We start from the raw sequence: 24,654 nt of genomic DNA on the forward strand, positions 1-24,654 counted from the left end.
ACTATCCAAATTGGAGCAGAATGGTATTAAGGGTAAATTGCTACAATGGATAAAAGGATGGTTGAGTGGGGGAAGACAAAGGGTGGTAATCAATGGGCGCTGCTCTTCGTGGACTAATGTTATTAGTGGAGTACCACAGGGTTCGGTGTTGGGTCCACTGTTGTTTTTTATATTTATCAATGATATTGATGAAGGTATATATCAGGCCTAGTGTCGAAGTTTTCAGATGATACAAAGGTTGCAGGGTTGTTAATGACAGTAATGGCAGTGTGCTACTGTAACGGGATCTAGAAAATTCGGGAAGATGGGCTGAGAAGTGGCAACTGAAGTTTAACATTGACAAATGCAAAGTACTGCATATGGGTAGCAATAACTGAAGAGAAACGTACCAACTGTGAGGTGCTACACTCAGGGAAAAGAAAAAGACCTGGGGGTAATTGTGCAGTCAGATATGAAGTTTTCTGAGCAGTGCAGACAGGCTGCCAGGGCAGGTCATGGGATTTTGTCAATGATATACAGGAATTTTGCTAACAGGGAAAAGGAGGTGATTGTCCCTCTGTATAAGGCAACGGTCAGGCCACGCCTTGAGTACTACATAGGTTTGGAGGCCTCATTTTCGGAAGGATGTAGATTTGCTTGGCGTGTACAGAGAAGGGCAACAAGACTGGTGAGGGGAATGAAGGGATCCTCTTACCAAGACGGGCTTAAGTTCTGCAAATTGCAGCGGCTGGAGACTAGGCATCTGCGAGGTGATCTGATTGAGGTGTAAAAGGCCTTGAATGGGTTCAGCACGCTGAATTCTGATGGGATTCTTCCACTTGTTCAGATTACGAACCTAAGGGGGCATAAATTCAAATTGAGGAAAGACAGGTGTAGAACAGATGTGCGGAAATTTGTCTTTAGCCAGCCGGTGATTAATTGCTGGAACAAACTTCCATCTATCGTTGTGGAAGTTGATAGATTAAATGATTTAAAGGAGGAACTGGACAAACATTTTGAGGGAATTGTTGTGTAAATTTTTTTTTTTTTTTTGGCTGATGCTGCATAAGCTCTTGCTTTCTTGCATCACATGCCACTATCACTACTACTACTACTATCTGTGTGAATCAGAATAGAAGCTGGAACGTATTCTAGTTGTCAGACGCATCGTTAAAATCATGTATACATGTTAGCTGCCTTTTATTATTTTCTGTTCTGTTATCCTGACTAGTGTTCTGTTTCCGAAAATTTTTCATTTCGAGCACTGAACGACCTGATGAAATATTTCACCTTTAATTCTATATTGTCTCGTGCTATGTGGTGTGTCTGAAACTGTGATAATTCTCCTTCAGTTTCCGAAAATTACTGAGGATCAGGGACCGAAATAGAAAATTTTATGCAATGAAAGGTTACTTAAACTCGCTGCTTCTATTCTTTCTTAGTTGTTTACTTTTTACATAGGCCTAAATGTTTCCTGTGTAATTGAAAATACCAGTATACAGTACAGTATATACATATAAATGATACTAATAATACATACATATGATACTAATAAGAGGGCGTGCTGATGAATTCTTGGCACTACCAACTTCCAGTTCCCCCCCCCCCTTTGACAATGGGTTGTGAGTTGTTGGGCATCGGCTTCTGTGGCCATAATGCACCTCGCAAAGGTTTTTTGCATTTTACTCTGATCCAAGCCTGAGGCGGGATTCGAAGCCGCTACCTTTGGGTTGCCAGGCAGGCACTTTACCCGCCTGGCTAGCCCTGTCCGCGTGTCCAATTATGAAAGAGCGTATCTTTTTATGTTAAACAACCATTTGCCTCAAAAAACGCTAATATCCATTTTTAATTTTTTGCTGGTTGAGAATGTCTTTCAGCAAAACTGAAGATTGAACGATAGAGGGAAAACATCAAAGAAATTCATGCTGGTATTTTGCCGACGTTAGGAAAACAGTATTCATGCTATTCAACCATCAAAAGATGGGTTGCAAAATTTAAAAACGAGTTTTCTTGACACTGAGGATGCAGAGGACAGGTAGACCAGCTTCTGTGATAGTGCCTGAAAATGTTGATTCCATTAACACTATAATACTATCTGACAGACAAATTTCTGCTAAAATAACTGACACTCCAGGAATATGTTGGATATGGTATTCATGATATTTTGGATATGCAGAAGCTTTTTGTCAAATGGGTCGCCAAACTGGCTGAACTCGGCTTCTTCGGGCTCGCATTACTACTGTTTTCCAAATCTCACAATACATTTAATGGGTATCAAATTTGCATGAAACGATGACATCATACGAACAACAGAAGCCTGGTTTTGAGGAGCAGTCTTTCTGTTTCTATTTGAGAGGTTTAAAAATGCTGGAACGTTGTTGTAGAAAGTGTATGTAGTTGAAAGGCGAATATGTTGAATAAACTATATACACATAATTGGATCATCTTGTTTCTTTCTATTATAGACCAAGAACTTATCAACACTCTCTCGTATATCTTCCCGTTTCTCTACTACATAAAAAATAATACTTGAAGTCTTACACATTCATTTCCAACTAAGTTGGAAAGTGAATTATTAAAAATGAAATTATTTTATTAAAATAAAGTTTAATATGATTTTAAAACATATTGGAACTTCTAAAGTAAATGTTAGCAAGGAATTCACACTGCACTGCTCAACAAAATGTTTTTCACGAATATTTTATTGTTATCGGTGTCGACGAAGACACTATTAACACTAAAATAGGAGTCTCATTTTAGCCTCCAAATAGATTTTAGACGTTATTTCATCTGGAGACAACGAGGAATGCCGTACCATCCCTCCAACGTCAAAGAAAGGGACACTTTTTACGGAGGAGGCGGTGTTCTCGTGTGGGGCGAAATAATGATCAACGGACGCACTCCTCCTTCCTTATACTGTACCCACATCACGCTCGGAATTTTACTACCTACTAACCCACTGACACTTTAACTATGCTACTTAGGTCGACTAACCGCGCATTCTCTTGTACCTCACGTGGTCAGCGGGTCGCATTCAGTTTTCAGGGTGGTCATAATTCAGTGATCACTCAGTGTATATGTTTTTTTTTTTTTTTTTTTTACTGCTACATGATGCCGTGGGGGATGTCTATTGGTATAGCCCATACGTGCGAGCGTGCGACGCATTTTCATGCCAGATATTGTTCCTGGTTGGCCCATGTTGTTTTGGCTAGTCAACTCTTCAACAGTTCTGTGTCTGTTCGAGTCCTCGGACTCGGCACTCATTTCTAACATTAACCTTTCTCTGACCTTTGCAGTTTTGCCGTCGGATCGCTATTTGACCATTTTGATGCCAGTCCTGATACACTTTAACTACGGCGGCTCTCGAAAACCCCACCAGTTCAGCCGTTTGGTAAATCGACCTTTATCGAAGTCCGATAAATCCTTCCTTTTACCCATCACGCTCGGAATTTTACCACCTACTAACCCACTGACACCTTACCTATGCTACTTAGGTCGACTAAACCGCGCATTCTCTTGTACCTCACGTGGTCAACGGGTCGCATTCAGTTTTCAGGGTGGTCATAATTCATTGATCACTCAGTGTATATGTTTTTATTATTATTTTTTTACTTCTACATGATAATTAAAGCTTAGGCCAAATGAAGCAGTAATGGGCTCCAGCTCATCTCGAACAGGCATGGTTAAGAAAAATCTAAAATTTAGGTCTGGCAAGGGAATATAATGAATGTGCTGTTTGTTTGGTTTGTCCACCTGCGCATGAAGATGGAGACTGTTTCACCTTTGATTTTGAGGAAATGAGCTTGTGGTTCATTGCTTAGTCGAAAATTATACAACAGAAAATGCCACTTTTCCTCCTAGACTGAACATGCAATAAACGCATGTGAAAGTTTTTATTTCCGTTTCAATGCTATGAAATGCATCCAAATTTATTCGTTTTCAAAAGTTTCCAAACAGACCTACGTAAACTGGCAGAGTTTCCGAAAAAAACAAAACAAAAAAAAACAGTTTTTAAAAATAAGACTGTTGAAATGAGCAGCTCAGTAATTGTAGGAAAGGAGCAATGACTTGTTTCTATTTCGTTCAAAGTGTAAAACATTTATACGGTAGACTCTCAATTTTCTGGGATAGATGGTAAAAAAGAAATCCCGGATAATCGATTTTCTGGTTAATCCAAAAATACAAAAGTCCCCGACATACGTAAGAGATACGTTCCAGGACTTCTTAATTCGTTGAGTTTTACGTAACTTGGGAATGACTAATAACATACTGCTACAATACATTATTATTGACAAATTTCAATTCCGCGCGATACTTGTTAATGTCTGGCCATTTTGATACATCCTTATTATAATGATTCCTTAGAGATTTAACAGATGCACCGTTTTCAAACTTTTGAATAATTTCAAGTTTTTATTTAACAGAAAACGCAACTCTTTTGCGTTTACCCATCATTTTCGCGATTTTTAAACCAAAAAAAAAAAAAAAATTTACTATAAAAAAAAATTCCGACATCCCTGACATAAATAACGAAACAAAATTTGTCCTTCTGCGCTGCAACGGAACACAACAATCGACGCGACACACAAAAACAAATTAAATGCCGCTTATTTACGACTTGCAAAATATCTGTTTATACCTATTCTAGTTATTACTTTAATTTTTTTGATTTCTGGTTGACTTTTTTTTTTTTTTTTTGGTCATTTATTTGGAGTCTTGAAGTGTATAAATAATTTAAAGTAGATTTGATTTTTTTTATGATTTATATTTGCGATATTTCAATTAAAAGACACCAACGTCTATCCCTCTTATTTTTAATTAAAATAAGCGAGATGTGGGGGGGGGGGGAAATAAAAATCTTTACTTGTTTCTTTGTGATTTTATTTAATACTAATATTAAATATTCTTAGTTGTTTGTTTTGTTCCCTATTATTTATATAGACCCCTCTTCTATATCCCCCACTTACACATTTGACTTTGGATTCACAGGAGAATTCCAGATTCAAGGGAACTTCTCAATTATGCAAAATTCCCTTCGGAAAAGCTGAGTGTTCAAGAATAACAGACTCACTAATTAATAAATAACATAGTTTATTTACATATATATATATATATATACAACATGATAAAGTGATCAAAACTTAGGCACATACTAATATTATTCAAATTTGCCTATGTAGCATCAGATATATATATGCAATTTAATACATTGGGTTTCACTAGAAGGGTTATTTCCTTTCTACACAACATAATTAATATCCCTACAGAAAACTGCTATAGTTTCTTCTTTCTTTTCACATGATCAATAAATACTTAAGAGGTTTAGTTAACACCCTTTCTCCTATGTAAGTCAAATTCTTACCTTATAAATTGATTTAGAAATTTCACTCTTAACTTCTGATTCATTTAGTTGGGGAATATAATTTCACAAACTTTCTCTAATCGAGATAAATAGTACATTTAACATCAATTTTTGGACTAATGCTTGTCCCAAGGGTTAGGTACATTCAGAAGGCTATTTCTTTCTCTGTATTTCTCTACCCTTCCCTTCCAAAATTTATCATACATATATGTTAGACAATAACTAATAACAAATATCCGATTTCTCTCCTTTACCTTTCTACATATGTCTAATTAATCAAAACCATAACTATCATTAAGCACCCGTTTCCTCCCCTTTAGCTACTTTCTCAATTTAAGTAGTTATACCTGTCAAACTACAATTATTATCTAACTTATCTCTACATTATGTATATATTTTGTACATATATATATATATCTCAAAGTATCTTTCTAAACGTTCTACTTAATTGGATGCTAGATTTCCTACAGTCCTTTACTTGTGAGGGAGAATACTATATAACTAGTCACTTACTTAATTTTACGAATCGGGCTTCTCTGTTTTGGGCCTTCGCTCCTTGTTTGGGACTGTCATCATCTTTGCCAAGGGCACTCATCTTAGGGTTTTCGTTTTTCAATGGGCTGTAGTCTACATCTGGATAGGGCATCACTGAGTCTCTTAGGAATTTATGGGCCGGTCTTCGATACTGCTACATAGCCTTCGGTTCAGCTATTCTGGCGGGCTCAGGATTACAACTTTACCTTCTCAGCTCACTGACCTTTAGATAAGTTTAAGTACAGTCAGTAAGTTAAGAAAAGTTAGTTGAGTTAGTTGAGCCTTGGGATGATGGACTAGGGTTATTTCTCTCCTTGCACAACACTTACTTGCACCTGGCCACTTTCACTACCTTCCGATTACGGACTAGGCTTATTTCTCCATACACTTCACTCGTTTGCATACGGGTCACTTCCCTTTCCTGCTTGTCTCCGATCAAAGGGATGTTCCGACTAATTCAGCTCACCTTTCATTATTCTCTAGCGACACTTATTGACTGCTACTTACTGATGGCTCTACTACCCGTTTTAGACCTTCAGATTTGTTTACAGTACTTATAGCTGAGTGTTTATCCATCTGTTGGTTGAAATTTCGTGCAGTAATTCCCATGACTCTCCCTTCCCTTCAATTAGCCCTCTCCTTAATTTAATCTCCCCCATATTTTTAACGATCCACTTTGTTCAATTTATTTGATTTGTTATATTTTATTTTACAATATAACTATTCCTGACGTATCCTTATTAAATTTCTCAGTTTGGGGACGACAATCTGTTATCTTTATATACAATTTACTTGTAAGATTTTACATCTTACAGAGATGGACCCTGGTGTAATTTAACAGAAACATCCTATTCTGCTGGACATTCCTTGAGTGGTAAATGCGTAGGTAAACTGTTGTTCGAAGATAATAAAACACTCAAACCTACGTTGGTTTAATTATGTTTATTTCTGAATTGAAACATGTATATAATTGTATTTTATAACATTACAAAAACTAAGTTATACAAAAGTTATCCAGTTATACAAAAACTAAGGATTATTATTATGTAAGTATTAAAATTCTAGTAGAATTAACTTTCTAAAAATTTTTTTAAATCGAACTCGGATATAATCTGAATAAGAAAATAACAATAATAAGCACTTTCCAGCTGTCTTTGCAATATCATCGTCACGAACTTGTTTTTGGATGAAACACACACTGTGTGATCAATGAATTGATCAGTGCAATCGGGTTCTGTGATTGGGTGATTATTGTGGAAGCATTTTCTTTGATTGTTTTGTGTCATCGATGAGCGGGGTGCTTAGCTTCGGTAGGATGTTATTCCCCCCCATCCCGCTGTTTTTGAATCGGAAAATGAATTCGCCATCTAAAAACAGCGGTAAGTTGGGGGAAAACACCCTAAACATATCAAACTAGGAAAACTGAGCGGGGAGTGTGCGGAGTCACAACTTGTCAATCGTTGCCTTCTGTTTTGCTAGCCACCCTAATCTGGAGTAGTAGTGGCATCTGGTGCAAGAAAGCAAGTGTACGAGCTTATGCAGCATCAGGTAAAAAAAAAAAAAAAATCACACCATTCCCTCCAAATGCCTGTCCAGTTCCTCCTTAAATTTATTTAACCTATCAACTTCCACAATGACAGATGGAAGTTTGTTCTAGCAATTAACCACCCGCTGGCTAAAGGCAAATTTCCGCACATCTATTCTACATCTATCTTTTCTTAATTTGAATTTATACCCCCCTTAGGTTCGTAATCTGAACAAGTGGAAGGATCCCATCAGAATTCAGCATGCTCAACCCATTCAAGGCCTTATACGCCTCAATCAGATCACCGGGCAGGTGCCTAGTCTCCAGCCACTGCAATTTGCAGAACTTAAGCCTCCCTTGGTAAGAGGATCCCTTCATTCCCCTCACCAATCTTGTTGCCCTTCTCTGTACACGCTCAAGCAAATCTACATCCTTCCTAAAATGAGGCCTCCAGACCTGTATGCAGTATTCAAGGCGTGGCGTGACCATTGCCTTATACAGAGGGACAATCACCTCCCTGCTAGCAAAGTTCCTATAAATCATTGACAAAACCCCATGACCTGCCTTGGCAGAATGTCTGCATTGTTCAGAAAACTTCATATCTGACTGCACAATTACTCCCAGGTCTTTTTCATTTTCTAGCACCTTAAGTGTAGTAACACACAGTTGGTACGTTTCTCTGGGGTTACTTCTACCCATACGCAGTACTTTGCATTTGTCAAGGTTAAACTTCAGTTGCCACTTCTTAGCCCATCTGCCCAAATTATCTAGATCTTGTTGCAGTTTTACCCGATATTTTTTACTTCTTTTAATCACAGAAAAATAGGAATAAAAAACAATTAAATTAAGGAAAAAAAATCTAACGCGCCTGAAATATAACGCACTGATACATTATAACTAACATTGATTTACGGTACTCTTTTCACTATGTACATGTGGTATCCCTACTCGCCACCAGTGTTGCCAGTTTAGCGGAATTGCTTCACGTTTGGCGGATTAAAATATGTAATAGCGGATAGCGGTTTTTTTATCGGAATGAGTTTAAATGTAAAAATTTAAAATATGTTTAGCATTTTATATATTTTGGCAATGTAACATTTAAATTAAGAAATATTTATTTAACAATATAAATATTTCATAATCGAAATGTTTTATTGATATACATCCTAAACATAGTAGGGATATCTTATTTAATAGTTTTTTTTTTATAAAGGGAAGAATCGGTTTTATATTATTCAGGGATCCCCTGAGGGGAACCACAACAATTTAAATACGTAGTTACACTCTCGGTCAAACGATATGACCGTTGGTTCATAGCTTTTAATTATTGAATCTAATCTAAAATGTGAAAAAAAATCTAATGAATTAGCCACAGAGAGAGAGAGAGAGAGAGAGAGAGAGAGAGAGAGAGAGAGAGAGAGAGAGAGAGAGAGAGAGAGAGAGAGAAGTAGAAGGGAAACACCAAGAATGAGGAGAACGATGATGATATCCAGCTCAGGCCTGACCCTGGGTATCCCAAGCCCATACTCACCAAATGTGAGTCCCTGGGGTTATTATATATTTTCTTTTGAAAAATGCTGATTCATCGATTTCAACTTCGATAGGTATTCCATTTTCTGAATAATCAATTATTGATATCATGCAGATCTCCCTCAGATCTTTGCATTTTCCAATAACAGTTTTTTTTTTTAATTTATTTATTTTTTATTGATATTTAAATGAAGAGCAATGCGATCTTGAGACCAATCTTAGGACCAGAAGTATAGAAATAATAAATTTTGAGATAACGCTAATGTACTATCATCAAAAAATGATTTATGTTTAATACTCTTTGTTTTACGGCAATGTTTCTTACAACCCCATCTAAACATATCAGTTTTCATTTACTTTTTGTTAGCCGCATTTCAAGTTTGCAAACTTCACCAAAAGCTGTACTTTGCAAAATGTGATTTTTCGCCAACCAAGAAATCAAGTGATTAATATTGCCACTGCATAAATTCATCAACTCCGTTAAACGGTAGTTATTATTTTTCACTTCTTCCTCAGAATAAACTGCATTTGATATGCAATTTGGAGGTTTTTGTCTGGACATAATGTAGGGTCTTAAATTTTTTTATGGCCCCCATTAATAGGATTTAACCCAAATGAAAATTTAAAAAGTTGGCGGGATAAGTATTAAAAATAGTGGATTTTGAGCATGCGGCTAGCGGGAAGTATTTTAACAGTTGGCAACACTGCTCGCCACCACATTTGCGCTATGAGGGGATTGATTAACTATAAGCGTGGAAAATACCAGATCACTGATCAGTAAGTAGACAAATCACAAGAATAAAATATGGTAGTCTAAAATATTATTACGGAAGTTCGCTACGTTGCGAACTGTGGTGGGATTACCAAAATTTGCTACAGTAGGGAGGCTAAAGCTGTGTTCTGGATCCAGAGAATCACTACCCTTGAGTCATCGTGTAGCGATAAAAAAAAAAAAAAAATCTTCATTATTTTGATCAGAATGGTGGGGGGGGGGGGATATATCCCCTTTAGACCATACCTGGGATCGCCACTGATTGCGAATAGAGTCTGAAACACAGAAATCTGAAAATCTCATCAACAATAAATGTTTATAAGCTTACGTCATTTTCTTTACAACCCATTCAAAGAATCTGACCGGTCTGCTGTATTCCGTGAATTCTCCTGTAAGCTGTCCTTTTACAACTGTCGCATATTATGCCTCCTCAACCTAGACTCCATACCTCGATTTTAAAACAGCGGAAACGGATAATCTTAGTTGGGGAGGCCTCCCGCTACTCGCACCCCACCTCATAGCGCTAAAAAGCGATTGCAAGGTCGCTTAATGGTACGAGTGCAAGAAGCCAGTAAGAAGTAAGCTAGAAGTACATACGCGATTTGTTCCAAGCTAGTACATGTTTCCAGATGGTCATAACGCAAGTTAGTTGCGCCGACTTTTCCCAGCGGAACCACGTACGGTGCAGCTACTGAGCGTTTGTTTTGGTTACTCTCTTTTATATACGAATTCGTTGTGCCAACGAATGAGGTTTCACAATAGTTGGAAATATGTTCCTTATCCTGTTGCTCAATCCAATGTTGACGCAACCTATAATGTTATAGCAACAATCTTGTGATACTGCAATGCGGACATTTCATATCAGCTATTGTTCAACTGCGAGAATTGTATAACGAGATATACTGTATATATATTTCTCGGTAATGTCAATGCTAATTAAGATAGAATTATCTGGCCCAAAATATAATAAAAAATATCACAGATTGTAACACTATGATTAGTTGGAGTAAAGAATTTTACAAAAAAAAAAATTCACAACCAGTATACAGTACTATCGCTATAGACTGTATTTTTACAGTCTATATAATTGACTGTATTTTTACAGTCTATATAATTGACTGTGTATTTTTTGTGGTAGTGTGCGGGCTCATATAGTAACATGCATATCGGTAACCTAGTGTGTTACCACCACATAAGCGATACTTGTTAATGTTTGGCCGTTTCGATACATCCTTATTATAACGATTCCTTAGAGATTTAACAGATGCACCGTTTTCAAACTTTTGAATAATTTCAAGTTTTCGTTTAACAGAAAACGCAACTCTTTTGCGTTTACCCGTCATTTTCGCGATTTTTAAACAAAAAAAAAAAAAAAAAAATACTATAAAAAAAAATTCCGACATCCCTGACATAAACAACGAAACAAAATTTGTCCATCTGGGCTGCAACGGAACACAACAATCGACGCGACACACAAAAACGAATTAAATGCCGCTTATTTACGACTTGCAAAATATCTGTTTATACCTATTCTAGTTATTACTTGAATTATTTTGATTTCTGGTTGATTTTTTTTTTTTTTTTTTACCGTTTATTTGGAGTCTTGAAGTGTCCCGGTTATTCTGAACCCGGTTAATCGAGAGTCTGCTGTATAAATAATTTCAAGTAGATTTGATTTTTTTATGATTTATATTTGCGTTGTTTCAATTAAAAGGCACCAACGTCTATCCCGCTTATTTTTAATTAAAATAAGCGAGATGGACCCTGGTGTCATTTAACAGAAACATCCTATTCTGCTGGACATTCCTTGAGTGGTAAATGCGTAGGTAAACTGTTGTTCGAAGATAATAAAACACTCAAACCTACATTGGTTTATACATAATAAAATAATACAACACTCAAACCTACATTGGTTTAATTACGTTTATTTCTGAATTGAAACATGTATATGATTGTATTTTCTTACCACTTCTTTAGTGACAGCAAAAACTAAGGGTTAGTATTATGTAATTATTAAAATTCTAGTAGAATTAACTTTCTAAAAAAATTTGTCAATCGAACTCAGATATAATCTGAATAAGAAAATAATAATAATAAGCACTTTCCAGCTGTCTTTGCAATATCATCGTAACGAACTTAAGAACTTCTTTTTGGATGAAATACACACACACTGAGTGATCAATGAATTATGCCCACCTAATACCGTGGCTGGACCACCGTTTGCACGGATAACAGCCACTGTTTGCCTAGTCATTGACTGCACTGGATGTCTGAAGACGTCGGTAGGGATCTGCAGCCATGCTACCTGCAAGGCTTTCAACAGTGTTGGAACAGATGACGGTTATGTGTCCATACGCTTCACTTCCCGTTCCAAAATATTCCACAGGTGTTCGATTGGATTGAGGTTAGGCGAATTTGGTGGCTAATCAAGATGGATGAGAGTTTCACTGTGTTCCTCGAACCACTCGTGCACAGTGCGGGAACGATGGCAAGTCGTATTATCGCCTTGGAAGATCCCGTTTCTGTTAGGAAAAAAAATGCAACATGGCAGGGTGCACATGGTCTCCTAACGGCTGCCGATAGACCTCACCATCTTTGTTTTTACTTTCCTTCATTGATCTTGTAATTTCTACTTTTCTTAGAGATGTCTCCTTCTTTCTTCCTCTACCTTTCTGTCTACTCACCCTTCCATTTTACCCCTCTATGCCAACTATTTTCTCTTTTATTCAATGTTTCTTTCGGACTTTTCCAGAATTTTCTGGAAAGTCCGGTGTGAGATCCGTCCTGGATAATAGTTCCTGGCATGTGGCTGATGTTGGGAGGCAGGGGGAAGCCGACCAGGTGTCTGCTGTCCTCCAAAGTCGGCAGGTCCCAGCACACAACACAACAAACATAATATTTACACGGCCGACTTTGGCATTTGTCAAGTACATTTTTCCATTTATTTACACACACAATTTTATGAACATTCTCATGATATAAACAATTTATATACAAGATTATATACAGTTTTATAGACATTATCACATATATATATATATATATATAAAATGGTAATCAAGGTACTGTGTGTGTGTGTGTGTGTGTGTGTGTGTGTGTGTTCTTATATCGGGGTGGCTCCTAGGCGTTAGCCCATCTTCACCTTTGTACTCTGTTATGGTGCAGAAACTCTGCATAATGGGACTGAAAAGTGTCAGTGTATGTGTGCAATATTAATGTGTGTTGTTTTGTTTGTGTCAGGCTATTATGCCACCAGGGTGCAGCCAACGTATGGGCAGCTGCTGCCCATACGTTGGCTGCACCCATCCCTATACCGGGCCTGGGTACAGTCATCCTGTACCGGTGTAATTACCACCGAAAATCTCGCACCCGCCAGAGGTAGTGCAATACTCGCGAGTGTCTGCAATCCCGCTCCCAGGTTGCCCTTACCTGAGAGCCAGCAAAAAAAACAAAAAAAAACTAGTAGTTATAGAGCATACATTTATGGTCTGAGTATCTCGATCAAACACTCCTGTTCTTAGGAGATATGTAATTTTGGTCCCGAGTCAACCGGGATCAATCACTCCAATGCTAGGAGGATGTTCTAGCAAAACAATTGTAACAATTATATTAACATATATACATGATTTCCTAGTCATAGTCTTTTTCACCACAGTTTAGTTATTCTCAGTACATTTTCTTATTTTCAAATGAAGTCTCAAGTTGAATTGTCCACTTTGATTTCATTCAAGAAAGAAGTCAGTCCCAGTAGTCTTCTCCGTTCTGTGCCAGCGTAAGTCTTAAAACTCTTCTTCAGGTGGTTCTCTTCTAGTTGCCGAAGACTTCTAATTATTCTATTTGTCAAGTACAGACGATACAGCAGTATATAGGGCAAACCCTGGAGACTGCAATTAAGAACAAGACACACATGCAAAAAAAAAAAAAAATCGCACCAGTGAAACTGTGCTCCATACGCAACAGGGGTCCTAGTTTTTGGCAGCAAAACATGCTTCATATTAAGCACCGCCACCAGCCTCGGTGGTCAAAGTCGTCAGACAAGCACACTCGTTTCCAGTCTTCCAGTGACCAACTAGTTCGCCATCTGCGATGATCAGCGGTGAAGAGAGGATCGTCTTCTGTGGAACCTCGTATGTCTGAGTGTGCGGCACATCGTCATTTGGAATATTATTCTTGCATTCCCAATATTATTTTGCGATGTCAACTGTCGCACAGTGACCTGCCGTTTAGCCTGTGCAACACGCTTTACCCTTTGCTCATCATGAACAAAGATCTGTAAAGGATTACCTTGAGTAATCCTTTACAGTTCTGTTGGTCGGCAGTGACCGGGGTTCAAGCCCGTGACTGCTGAATACGGTGCTGTTTCTTGTATTCTGTCTATCTTGTTAACTCCTCTGACTGTTTGGTCGTCCCGGAGTATAAACAGAAAAAATATAATATATATTATGTTGTTGGCAACCGACCAGGGCCGCTGCGACCCTATGTGCCGCCAGAAAGCGAAATCCAATTTGCCGGCCCAAAATATTTCGATTAAAAAATAAAAGAGGACGTAAATAATTACCATTAATTTATTGAAAAAGAAAAGAATTACAACATACAGTATCTCACATATAATGAAACAACAAACTAATCCCTTTGGCTTTTAATTCGTGCTTAGCAGCAGCACTAATTGACCCAATAGCCTCAATAGGTGCAAACAATGAGTTCCCAGTAAAGTCTCTCGTAATCCGTCCGTTATATGGAAATTTTCTTCGTTCTACTGAAACTATTATAAATGTAACTACCCAGAAGAATTTAAAAAATCGCTAAATATCAAATTTCTCTATAAAGAAGTTCGTTAAAAGAGGTCCGACTTTTATATGTCAAAAAAAAAATTTGGTGCCCTCCTGAACTGCCGCCTGTAAGCGACGCTTACTTCGCCTACCCAGTTGCGGTGGGTAGGCGAGGTAAGCGAAACTCCATATATTTACTACGTCCCATAACTGCTACTTTATGACTTTGCCTTGAACAACCAGATGAAAATTACCACTGGTCTAGCATAGGAAGCTTTTCAGCGTTTTATACTGCGAGCTATGTGGCATAGTCCATCAGGCCCGGCGCTAAAGGTGCGCAAGTGAACCACTTGCCACAGGCGCTACTGCATATATATGTGGACATGTGTTGTGTCTTATGTAGGGCGGCACTAAAACATTAGTTCAACTCCGCCATGGTACACTGTGATGAATACAGAGTCTGCGTGGGTAGCGTCACTGTCCTCCCCACACCGGGTGGAAAAGCCCCGGGTTCGAATCCTGTCGATGACGCGAGGAACTATAATGGACTTTTTTCACTCCGTGGCTGAGTTAGTCGGTCTCAAGCGCAGATAGCAAGGTTTTTCGTCCACCAAACAGACAAATCGACCATAGAACACACGACATAAGACACAGCACTGTAGATGAATTTAATTATTCGGGTGGCCTAAATATAATAGTTTGGTTTTTGATGAGTACAGAGCTCTGTGAAATGGCCAGATATAAGTCTGCGAAGTGTGTCTTATTCTGTTGTATCTGGCCACTTAGCTAATAGGGAGAAGCGATCACCAGGATGGCTGCTCCCTAGTACCTGTCCACGCCACGAGGAAGTAGGCCACAACAATACGCGTGCTGTGAAACGAAAGTGACAAGGTAAGAATCCCGCATCCACTGTAGGAAAAACCAATTCCAGTGGATGCCAGCAAATCCCGTACCACTGGGAGCCAAAACCGGTGGTACCAGCACACACACATGTATATATATATATATATATATATGTAGGTGTCTCAAAAATCTTGGTACAAACGTTTAGGGTAGGTAGGTAACATCTAAAGGAATGTGAATCGCAAAGGAATCCATAACCGGAAACGTCACGGGAAAGTAGTAGCAGAGGCACAAGAAGCAGAAATGACATAAGACAGTAATTAGTGGCAAACATTTATTTGACATAATACAGTATTAACAATGGAGTACGAGATGGATGCATTTCATGATGTTACAACAGATGCTCGAAGCATGGATTGGAGGACACGGTCGAACACACCTGGAGCTTCTTTGACAGTAGCAGCAGCGCAGACGAGTCTCGCCACGAGATCCATTTCCGTCTCCACAGGCGATTCACACACGATAGATTTGAAGGCCCCCCCCCCCCCAGAAAGAAATCAAGGCTTGATAAATCAGGTGAGCTTGGGGGCCAGGCAACGGGTCCACCACGACCAATCCATCGACGCCCAAAACACCTGTTCAAATGGTCACGAACACACCTTTCATAATGGGCAGGCGCCCCCGTCATGTTGAAACCAAATTTTGCATCTCACATTTACTGTATATATATATATATATAATCTAGGGCTGGGATTTTCAAACTTTTTTAACGGCAATCTACATAAAGTTATAGTACGCCCATACATGCGTATGCGATGGTGGTCGCGACCCGCAATTTGAAAACATTGGCTTAGTCGATTGGTGGAGGTTAGTAATTTTGGATATGTGGTATTAAAAATTAATTAAAATAGCATAAGGCAAAATTAAATAAATAAACAAAATATTGGAAAACGTTTCCAGTCTAGGGTGATTGGTAGGGACGTGGTAACTCCTTAGTTGTGGAAGGGAATTATTTGGTTGGAGGGATAGCTATAGCTGCTATTAAGAAGCCATGGGGCTCACGTCTGGTGAGTATGGGCTTGGTACATCCAGGGTCCTGAGCTGGATATCACCATTCTTCTCTTTCTTGGCGATTCCTTTCTACTTCTCTCTTTCAGGATAACTAGGAAATTTGATTTTGGTCGGTGCAGCATAGGCCTCATGCTTCCTTGCACCATATGGCTAATAATAATAATAACTTCTTAATAGCAGTATATAACCAGAAAGAAAGCCACAGTATATAATTATAACTTCTTAAATAGCAACCAACTTTCAAAGCAAGTTTCAATTATAATTGTAATTTTGAATTTTAATAACGATTTTTGCATGCAATTTATTTCTAGAAATTTAATAAAACAAATTTAAAAAAAATCTTTTGGTTGTAATTGTTTAACTAAAACAAACGAATACATCATAATCCCAATCCCTTAATCAGGGCCGGGCCAAGACATTTTAGTATTTGAGAAAGAATGAAAAATTGCGCTCTTCCCTAAAATACATATAAAAAAATGACTTATTTAAAATACATTTCACGTTTTAATAAAAAATTAAAATTTTAATAAAAATGACCACCAGTGGGGCGACAACCATTGATTGTGGCGCCCCAGATAAATAGCGCTGGCGCGCAGAGTTCGGTATCTATACAGTGGCGCGACAAAGATTTTCGTCTTGCAAAAGCAAGATGATAAACGGATTAGAATAATCAAAACATAAATTCGAAAACGTTGGCAATTCTTTAATCTTTCTTTTGGTGCCCCTTTCAGCTTTTAACCTGAGACAAGAGATTCGTTCACTTCACCCTCGGCACGGCTCTGCCCTTAATACCCGTACCACAGAGTAGTAACTTACCAGACCCTCCAGTTTGTCCGCACCTACCAAATCCTCCAGTTTATCACAATTTTGGAGTGAGTCATTCCACATTTCAATGAAATCAGATAAATAGAAATTCGTCAATTAATATTTCTTTTTTCCATACAAATTGCACTGGGAAAAAAAAACAAAAAAAACTCATACATTAGATGTAATTTTTATTCAATATTGTTTGCTCTGTGCCCGTTTCGCATGTGCTATGCAGACTCACGAATGTGATGTCGCTTGTGCGGGTGCTTAGCTTCGGTAGGGTATTATCCCCCCCCCCCATCCGGCTGTTTTTGAATCGGAAAATGAGTTCGCGATCTAAAAAACCGGCAAGTTGGGGGAAAACACCCTAGACATATCAACCTAGGAAAACTAAGTGGGGAGTGCGCGGAGTCACAACTTGTGAATCGTTGCCTTCCTGTTTTGCTAGCCACCATGTTGAACGGGTTAACCTAATCTGGATTTTACCCTATACTGTATTTTTCACTTCTTTTAATCACAGAAAAATAAGAATAAAAAACAATTAATTTAAGAAAAAATAATCTAACGCGCCTGAAATATAACGCACTGATACATTATAACCCCAGGGGCTCACATCTGGTGAGTATGGGCTTGGCACACCCAGGATCCTGAACTGGATATCATCATTCTTCTTTTCTCTCTCACTCTCTCTCTTTCAGGGTAATAGGGGACTTTTTTATTTTTTTGGCCTGTGCAGCATAAGCCTCAGGCTTCCTTGCACCACATAGCTATTAATAATAACAATAACAACTAACTTATTGATTTACGGTACTCTTTCCACTATGTACATGTAGTATCCATACTCGCCACCACATTTGCGCTGCAAGAGGATTGATTTTTTTTTTTTTTTTTTTTATGAAACCCCCAAACACGAAAGGTATCAAAACCTATAGTACTTAGTACCATGCATGGGTTGAAGGAGAAGTATGGGGGGAGGGAGGGGTGCTGGAAACTTTGCTCTAGAGACTAAACATGGGTTTCACCACTTCAAGCCTCCAATAAGCAAAGTGGTGGTATTTCACCGGTTGATGAAAGTCATCTACCACCTGATTAACTATAAGCTTGGAAAATACCAGATCCCTGATCAGTAGACAAATCACGAGAATAAAATACGAAAATACGGTAGTCTAAAATATTATTACGGAAGTTCGCTACGTTGCGAACTGTGGTGGGATTACCAAAATTTGCTACAGTAGGGAGGTTAAAGCGGTGTTCTAGATCTTGAGAATCAACTACACTTGAGTCATCGTGTAGCGATAAAAAAAAAAAAAAAAATCTTGATTATTTTGATCAGAATGGTGGGGGGGGGTATCCCCTTTAGACCATACCTGGGATCGCTACTGATTGCGAATAGAGTCTGAAACACAGAAATCTGAAAATCTCATCAACAATAAATGTTTATAAACTTACGTCATTTTCTTTACAACCCATTCAAAGAATCTGACCGGTCTGCTGTATTCCGTGAATTCTACTGTAAGCTGTCCTTTTACAACTGTCGAATATTATGCCTCCTCAACCTAGACTCCATACCGCGATTTTACAACAGCGGAAACGGATAGTCTTAGTTGGGGAGGCCTCCCGCTACTCGCACCGCACCTTATAGCGCTAAAAAGCGATTGCAAGGTCGCTTAACGGTACGAGCGCAAGAAGCCAGGGTGCTAGGATTTAAAAATCCTAGCGAAAGAAGTAAGCGATTTGTTCCAAGCTAGTACGTGTTTCCAGATGGTCATAACGCAAGTTAGTTGCGCCGACTTTTCCCAGCGGAACCACGTACGGTGCAGCTACTGAGCGTTTGTTTTGGTTACTCTCTTTTATATACCTACGTGTCAACGAATGAGGTTTCACAATAGTTGGAAATATGTTCCTTATCCTGTTGCTCAATCTAATGTTGACGCAACTGACAATGTTATAGCAACATCTTGTGATACCGCAATGCGGACATTTCATATCAGCTATTGTTCAACTTCTACTGCGAGAATTGCATAACGAGATATACTGTTTATATATTTCTTGATAATGTCAATGCTAATTAAGATAGAATTATCTGGCGCTGAATATAATAAAATATAAAAAAAACAATGATTAGTTGGAGTAAAGAATTTTACAAAAAAAAAAAAAAAAAAAATCACAACCGGTATACAGTACTATCGCTATAGACTGTATTTTTACAGTCTATATAATTGACTGTGTATTTTTTGTGGTAGTGTGCGGGCTCATATAGTAACATGCATATCGGTAACCTAGTGTGTTATCACCACATAAGAAATATAGGATCACCACAGCCATCCCTTTGTTTGCTGAGGGTGTGAACAGAAACGGCAGGTCCCAAACTGGAATGGTAGTGTAATTTTAATTGTATTAATGTATTCTTTAAACCTACCACAACCAGAAAGAACTTAAGGCATAAGCCAACGTCAAAATTTTTGTTATACTGAAAGCAGACGTTTTCTGAAATCAGTGTGGGCGATAAGTTCTCTCTTGCCTTTCAAATATCCATGAGGACCAACTGATTACTTTCACTAGGAGCCTGGGGGGGGGGGATGAATTTTCTCAAAAGAATCAAGGATTGAATCAATACTATAAGAGATATCAAACATGAAAATAATTTCTGCTTTTCGAATTAGTAAGCAAAAAAAAAAAAAAAGAAAAAAAGAATCTATATATTATAATTTTTATAATTATAATTTATATATTAAAGAATTTATATATTATAATGACAATAATATATAAATGTGCAAGAACTGAACTGGTAAAAAAACATGTTTTGAATTTTTATTTGAAAGAAAAAGGCAACATAAATAAGTTTTACTTTAATGAGTATTATCTAAAATACATTACACAATAATAACATTATGTGACAACATAACACATAATGTTAATAACATTAAAATCAGAGGAGCAGTTCACCATATAGAATACAATAACATCATGGTATTTTCACATGACCTTGTACCACAATTACTCAAATACATATGTCTGTACTCTTGTGCTTGGTCAACCTGGCTATGGTGGGCATAAAATATATTTTCTGCTTATACTCTTGGACAGACACAATTGAATTAAATACAATAACATTGCCATATTTAGTAGTCATATGGGCTTAAACCATGGTCAACTCATATGTGTGTACAAATGTATCCTCATATTTGCTCACCCTGCTATAATGGCTTTTATCTTATATTTAAGTACTTGTATGTATTTTGTGTGCTGCTGAATTGAAGAGCTAATTAATGTCATTGGTTTCCCCTCAGTGCCAATATTTTGGTAGCAATTGAAGGTTTTATGCAAGAGCAGCTCCAGCTGTTGGCACAAAGGTCACTGTGGATTTATTGTATGATTGTTTTCTGCAGCAGCATGTTAGAGAGTCAACAAAGGGAGTAACACCCCTGATCTGATTATCAGCAGTGATAATTCATGCATTTAAGAATTTGCAGATAAAGGAATCACTAGGTGGCAGTGATCACAGTGTACTGATGTGGGATTTACTTAAAGATGAAACTACCATCAGGGGTAAAGTAAAGGGAAAGGTTTTTGCTTTTGTAAAGGTGACTAGTGGTCTCAGAGATTTTTTAGGTTCTGTACAGTGGGACCAACTAATGATGTTACCCACAGAAAATTCTAAATGGGAAGCATTCGAGGAAGTAATTTTGGAAGCTACTAGGTTTTTAGTTCTAACTAAGAAATACTGCTCTAGGTTCAGGCTAAATGGATATCAAATGAACTAATGAAACTTGTGGCAGAGAAGGAAAATGCATGGGATGCACATAAATTGTCAGGTGACACAAAAGCCTATGGTAGATACAAGCTAGTCTGTAATCAAGTCACAAAGGAGGTTAGGCAAGCAAAGGCAGATTATGAAAAATCTTTGGCAAAGGATGCAGAGAAAAACAGCAAAGACTTCTTTACTTATATAAACTCTAAAAGGAAGGGGATAAATCAGATTGGTTCACTTGATATCGATGGTTCAACTATTGATGATCCACCTCAGGCAACTAACAAACTAAATGAGTATTTTGCAGCTACATTCACACATGAGTTATTCAGGGAAGGGAATGCCTGAGGTGTATTTAACTCTGGCAGTGAGCTAGATGATTTTGTAATAACTGAGACCAAAATGGAGGAGAAATTGTTGCAGATAAACCTAGGAAAGGCGCCTGGGGTGGATGGGATCTATCCAGTTATATTAAAGGAGGCAGCAAAGGAAGTAAGCAAACCCTTAGCCATAATTATGAGAGCATCCTTGGACTCGGGGGAAGTCCCCAAAGACTGGAGATGTGCAAATGTATCTCCAATTCACAAAGGGTGACATAAGTAATAACAGACCTGTTAGTTTGCCTTCCATTCTAGGGAAAATAATGGAGTCACGGTTAAAGAAGTATTGCAGTATCATCTAGACGACAGCAGTAATAATCCAGACACAGCATGGGTTTGTCAAGGGGAAGTCTTGTCTAACCAATTTGATTGGATATGTAATGTGGTCACAAAGGAATTGGATGCAAAAATAATTTTGATATCATATACTTGGGTTTCAGGAAAGCTCTTGATACTGTTGCACATGGAAGACTACTGTACAAATTGGAGCAGTATAGCATTAAGGGTAAGTTGCTAAAATGGATAAAAGGATGGTTGAGTGGGAGAAGACAGAGTGGTGATCAATGGGTACTGTTCTACATGGACTAATATTATTAGTGGTGTCCCTCAGGGTTTCGTGTTGGGCCCATTGTTGTTTTGTATATTTATCAATAATATTGATGAAGGTATATCAAGCTTAATGTTTATCAAGCTAAAGTTTAAAGATGATACAAAGGTTGGCAAGGTTGTTAATGACAGTATGCTGCTGCAACTGGAAAAGTTAGGTGGATGGGCTGAGAAGTGGCAACTGAAGTTTAACATTGACAAATGCAAAGTACTGCATATGGGTAGCAGTAACCCCAAAGAAATGTACCAACCGTGTGGCGTTGCACTCAAGGTAGTGGAGAATGAAAAGGACTTTGGGTTAATTGTGCAGTCCGATATGAAGTTTTCTGAGCAGTGCAGACAGGTTTCCAGAATAGGTCATGGGGTCTTGTCAGTGATATACAGGAATTTTGCGAGCAGGGCTAAGGAGGTGATTATCCCCTTGTATAAGGCAACGGTTAGGCCACACCTTGTGTACAGGTCTGGAAGCCTAATTTAAGAAGGATGTAGAGTTGCTAGAATGAGTACAGAGAAGGGTAACAAGACTGGTGAAGAGAACAAAGGGGTGCTTTTATGAAGAAAGGCTTAAGTTCTGCAAGTTGCAGCTTCTGGAGACTAGGCACATGCGAGGCGATCTGCTGAGGTGTATAAGGTTTTGAATGGTTTGAGCAGGTTCAATGCTGATGGGATTCTTCCTCTTGCTCAGATTAGAAACCTGAGGGGGCATAGATTCAAACTGAGAAAAGACAGTTTTGGAATAGATGTGCAGAAATTTGCCTTTAGCTAGCGGGTAGTTGATTGCCGGAACAAACTTTCATCTGTTGTTGTTGTGGAAGTTGAAAGCTTAAATAAATTCAAGGCAGAACTAAACAAACATGTAGAATGAATAGATCAGTAAAATTGGAATGTTTTTTTTTTTATTTTTTTTTTGGCTGATGCTATATAAGCTTGCTTTCTTGCATCATGTGCCTCTACTAATGCTAATGTCTCCCCCCAATTCAGTCTGTTGTTATTTATGTGAAGTGAATTAGTGGCACGTAAAAGCTGTCTTATGGTAATACTATACTAATATTTCTTCATTTTTCACTCATTTTTATTTCTTTATATAACAATATTTAGTTGAAAACAAGATGAGGTACCTAGACTGATTTCATATACTGTTTGTGTGCATGTATATATATCTTTTTCTAGTTTCAATGTTTGGCAAGCAGTGATGTATGATGGACCAGTTTTGCCTGAACAGCTCTATCACTTGTACACTACACCACATAATGCCATTTTTAAATACTAACCTCATTTGCTACAACTGTGTTCTAAGGTCTTTCAGGAAGTGTTCCAGGTTTCAGATTCTATACTGATATATATATATAAAATCTGATGTCCAAATGTCATGATTTCTTGGGATGATATCATTATGCAATGTGGTTTGAAAAATCCAATTATCAACAAGAAAATTTCAAATTGAAACAAAAACAAGACATACAGTACATTCTCAATTTACTATATTTCTAGTAGATAATTTGAGAAATTTTAAAAATCAGTGAAATTATAAATAGGGCTCCTCATAAGGTGTTAACTTATGATTTGCATTGCATTCTGTAAATTTTATGACTTCTAGCTTTCTGTTTTTATGGGTGCAAGTCAACTGTAGAAGACCTGGCCTGCTACCATACCTTCAAGGTCGTATTCTTTCCTCTAGTAAGGTTATAAGGTGTAGCGTATGCTTTTTTCAATATTTTGAATATGGAGAGAATCCAGAAACCATCATGATCACTGCAACTTTTGTATGATGGATTTATCAAAGTTTAAAAAGTGTGAAGATCAGAAAGCTGTAGTATATCTCAACATATTCAGCGAGTTATTCAGCGAGGGGAATGCCAGAGGTGTATTCAACTCTAGCAGTAAGCTACAGAATCTTGAAATAACTGGGAGTAAAGTGGAGGAGAAACTGTTGAAGATAAACACAAGAAAGGCACCTGGGGTGGATGGGATCTATCCAGTTATATTAAAGGAGGCAGCAAAGGAAGTAAGCAAACCCTTAGCCATAATTATGAGAGCTTCCTTGGACTCAGGGGAGGTACCCATAGACTGGAAATGTGCAAATGTGACCCCAATTCACAAAGGAGGATCAAAGGCTGACACAAGTAATTATAGACCTGTGAGCTTAACTTCTGTTCCTGGAAAATTAATGGAGGCACTGGTTAAAGAAGCACTGCAGGATCATTTAGACAAGACTTCAGTTATAGCTCAGACACAGCATGGTTTTGTTAAGGGGAAGTCTTGCCTGACCAACTTGATTGGATACTATGATGCAGTCACAAAAGAACTGGATGCAGGGAATAACTTTGATATTATATACTTGGATCTTAGAAAGGCTTTTGATACTGTTGCACATGGAAGACTGCTACACAAATTGGAGCAGTGTGACATTGGAGGCAAATTGCTGCTATGGATAAAGGGGTGGTTGAGGGGGAGAAGACAGAGAGTGGTAATCAATGGACACTGCTCATCGTGGACTGATGTTATTAGTGGAGTCCCTCAGGGCTCAGTGTTGGGTCCATTATTGTTTTCTGTATTTATAAATGATATTGATGATGGTATATCGGGCTTAATGTCCAAGTTTGCAGACGATACAAAGGTTGGCAGGGTTGTCAAGGACACTACTGACACTATGCTGCTGCAACAGGATCTGGAAAGGTTGAGCAGATGGGTTGAGAGGTGGCAAATGAAGTTTAACATTGACAAA

General features: G+C 38.0%; 1 protein-coding gene across 1 annotated transcript in view; it reads right to left on the bottom strand.

The window, feature by feature from the left end:
- LOC150085929 (arylsulfatase B-like) overlaps positions 1-10,215 on the bottom strand; it is a 167,309-nt gene extending 157,094 nt beyond the window's left edge. The window contains exon 1 of the mRNA XM_090373587.1: positions 10,031-10,215. Coding sequence (XP_090229713.1) covers positions 10,031-10,035 — 5 coding nt within the window. The 5' untranslated portion in view covers positions 10,036-10,215. The remainder of the gene's footprint in view (positions 1-10,030) is intronic.
- Between the last annotated feature and the right edge of the window lie 14,439 nt (positions 10,216-24,654).

Source organism: Mastigoproctus giganteus, chromosome 5 (genome assembly GCF_048544385.1).
Source record: "Mastigoproctus giganteus isolate SK-2022 chromosome 5, ASM4854438v1, whole genome shotgun sequence".
NCBI lineage: Eukaryota > Metazoa > Arthropoda > Arachnida > Uropygi > Thelyphonidae > Mastigoproctus > Mastigoproctus giganteus.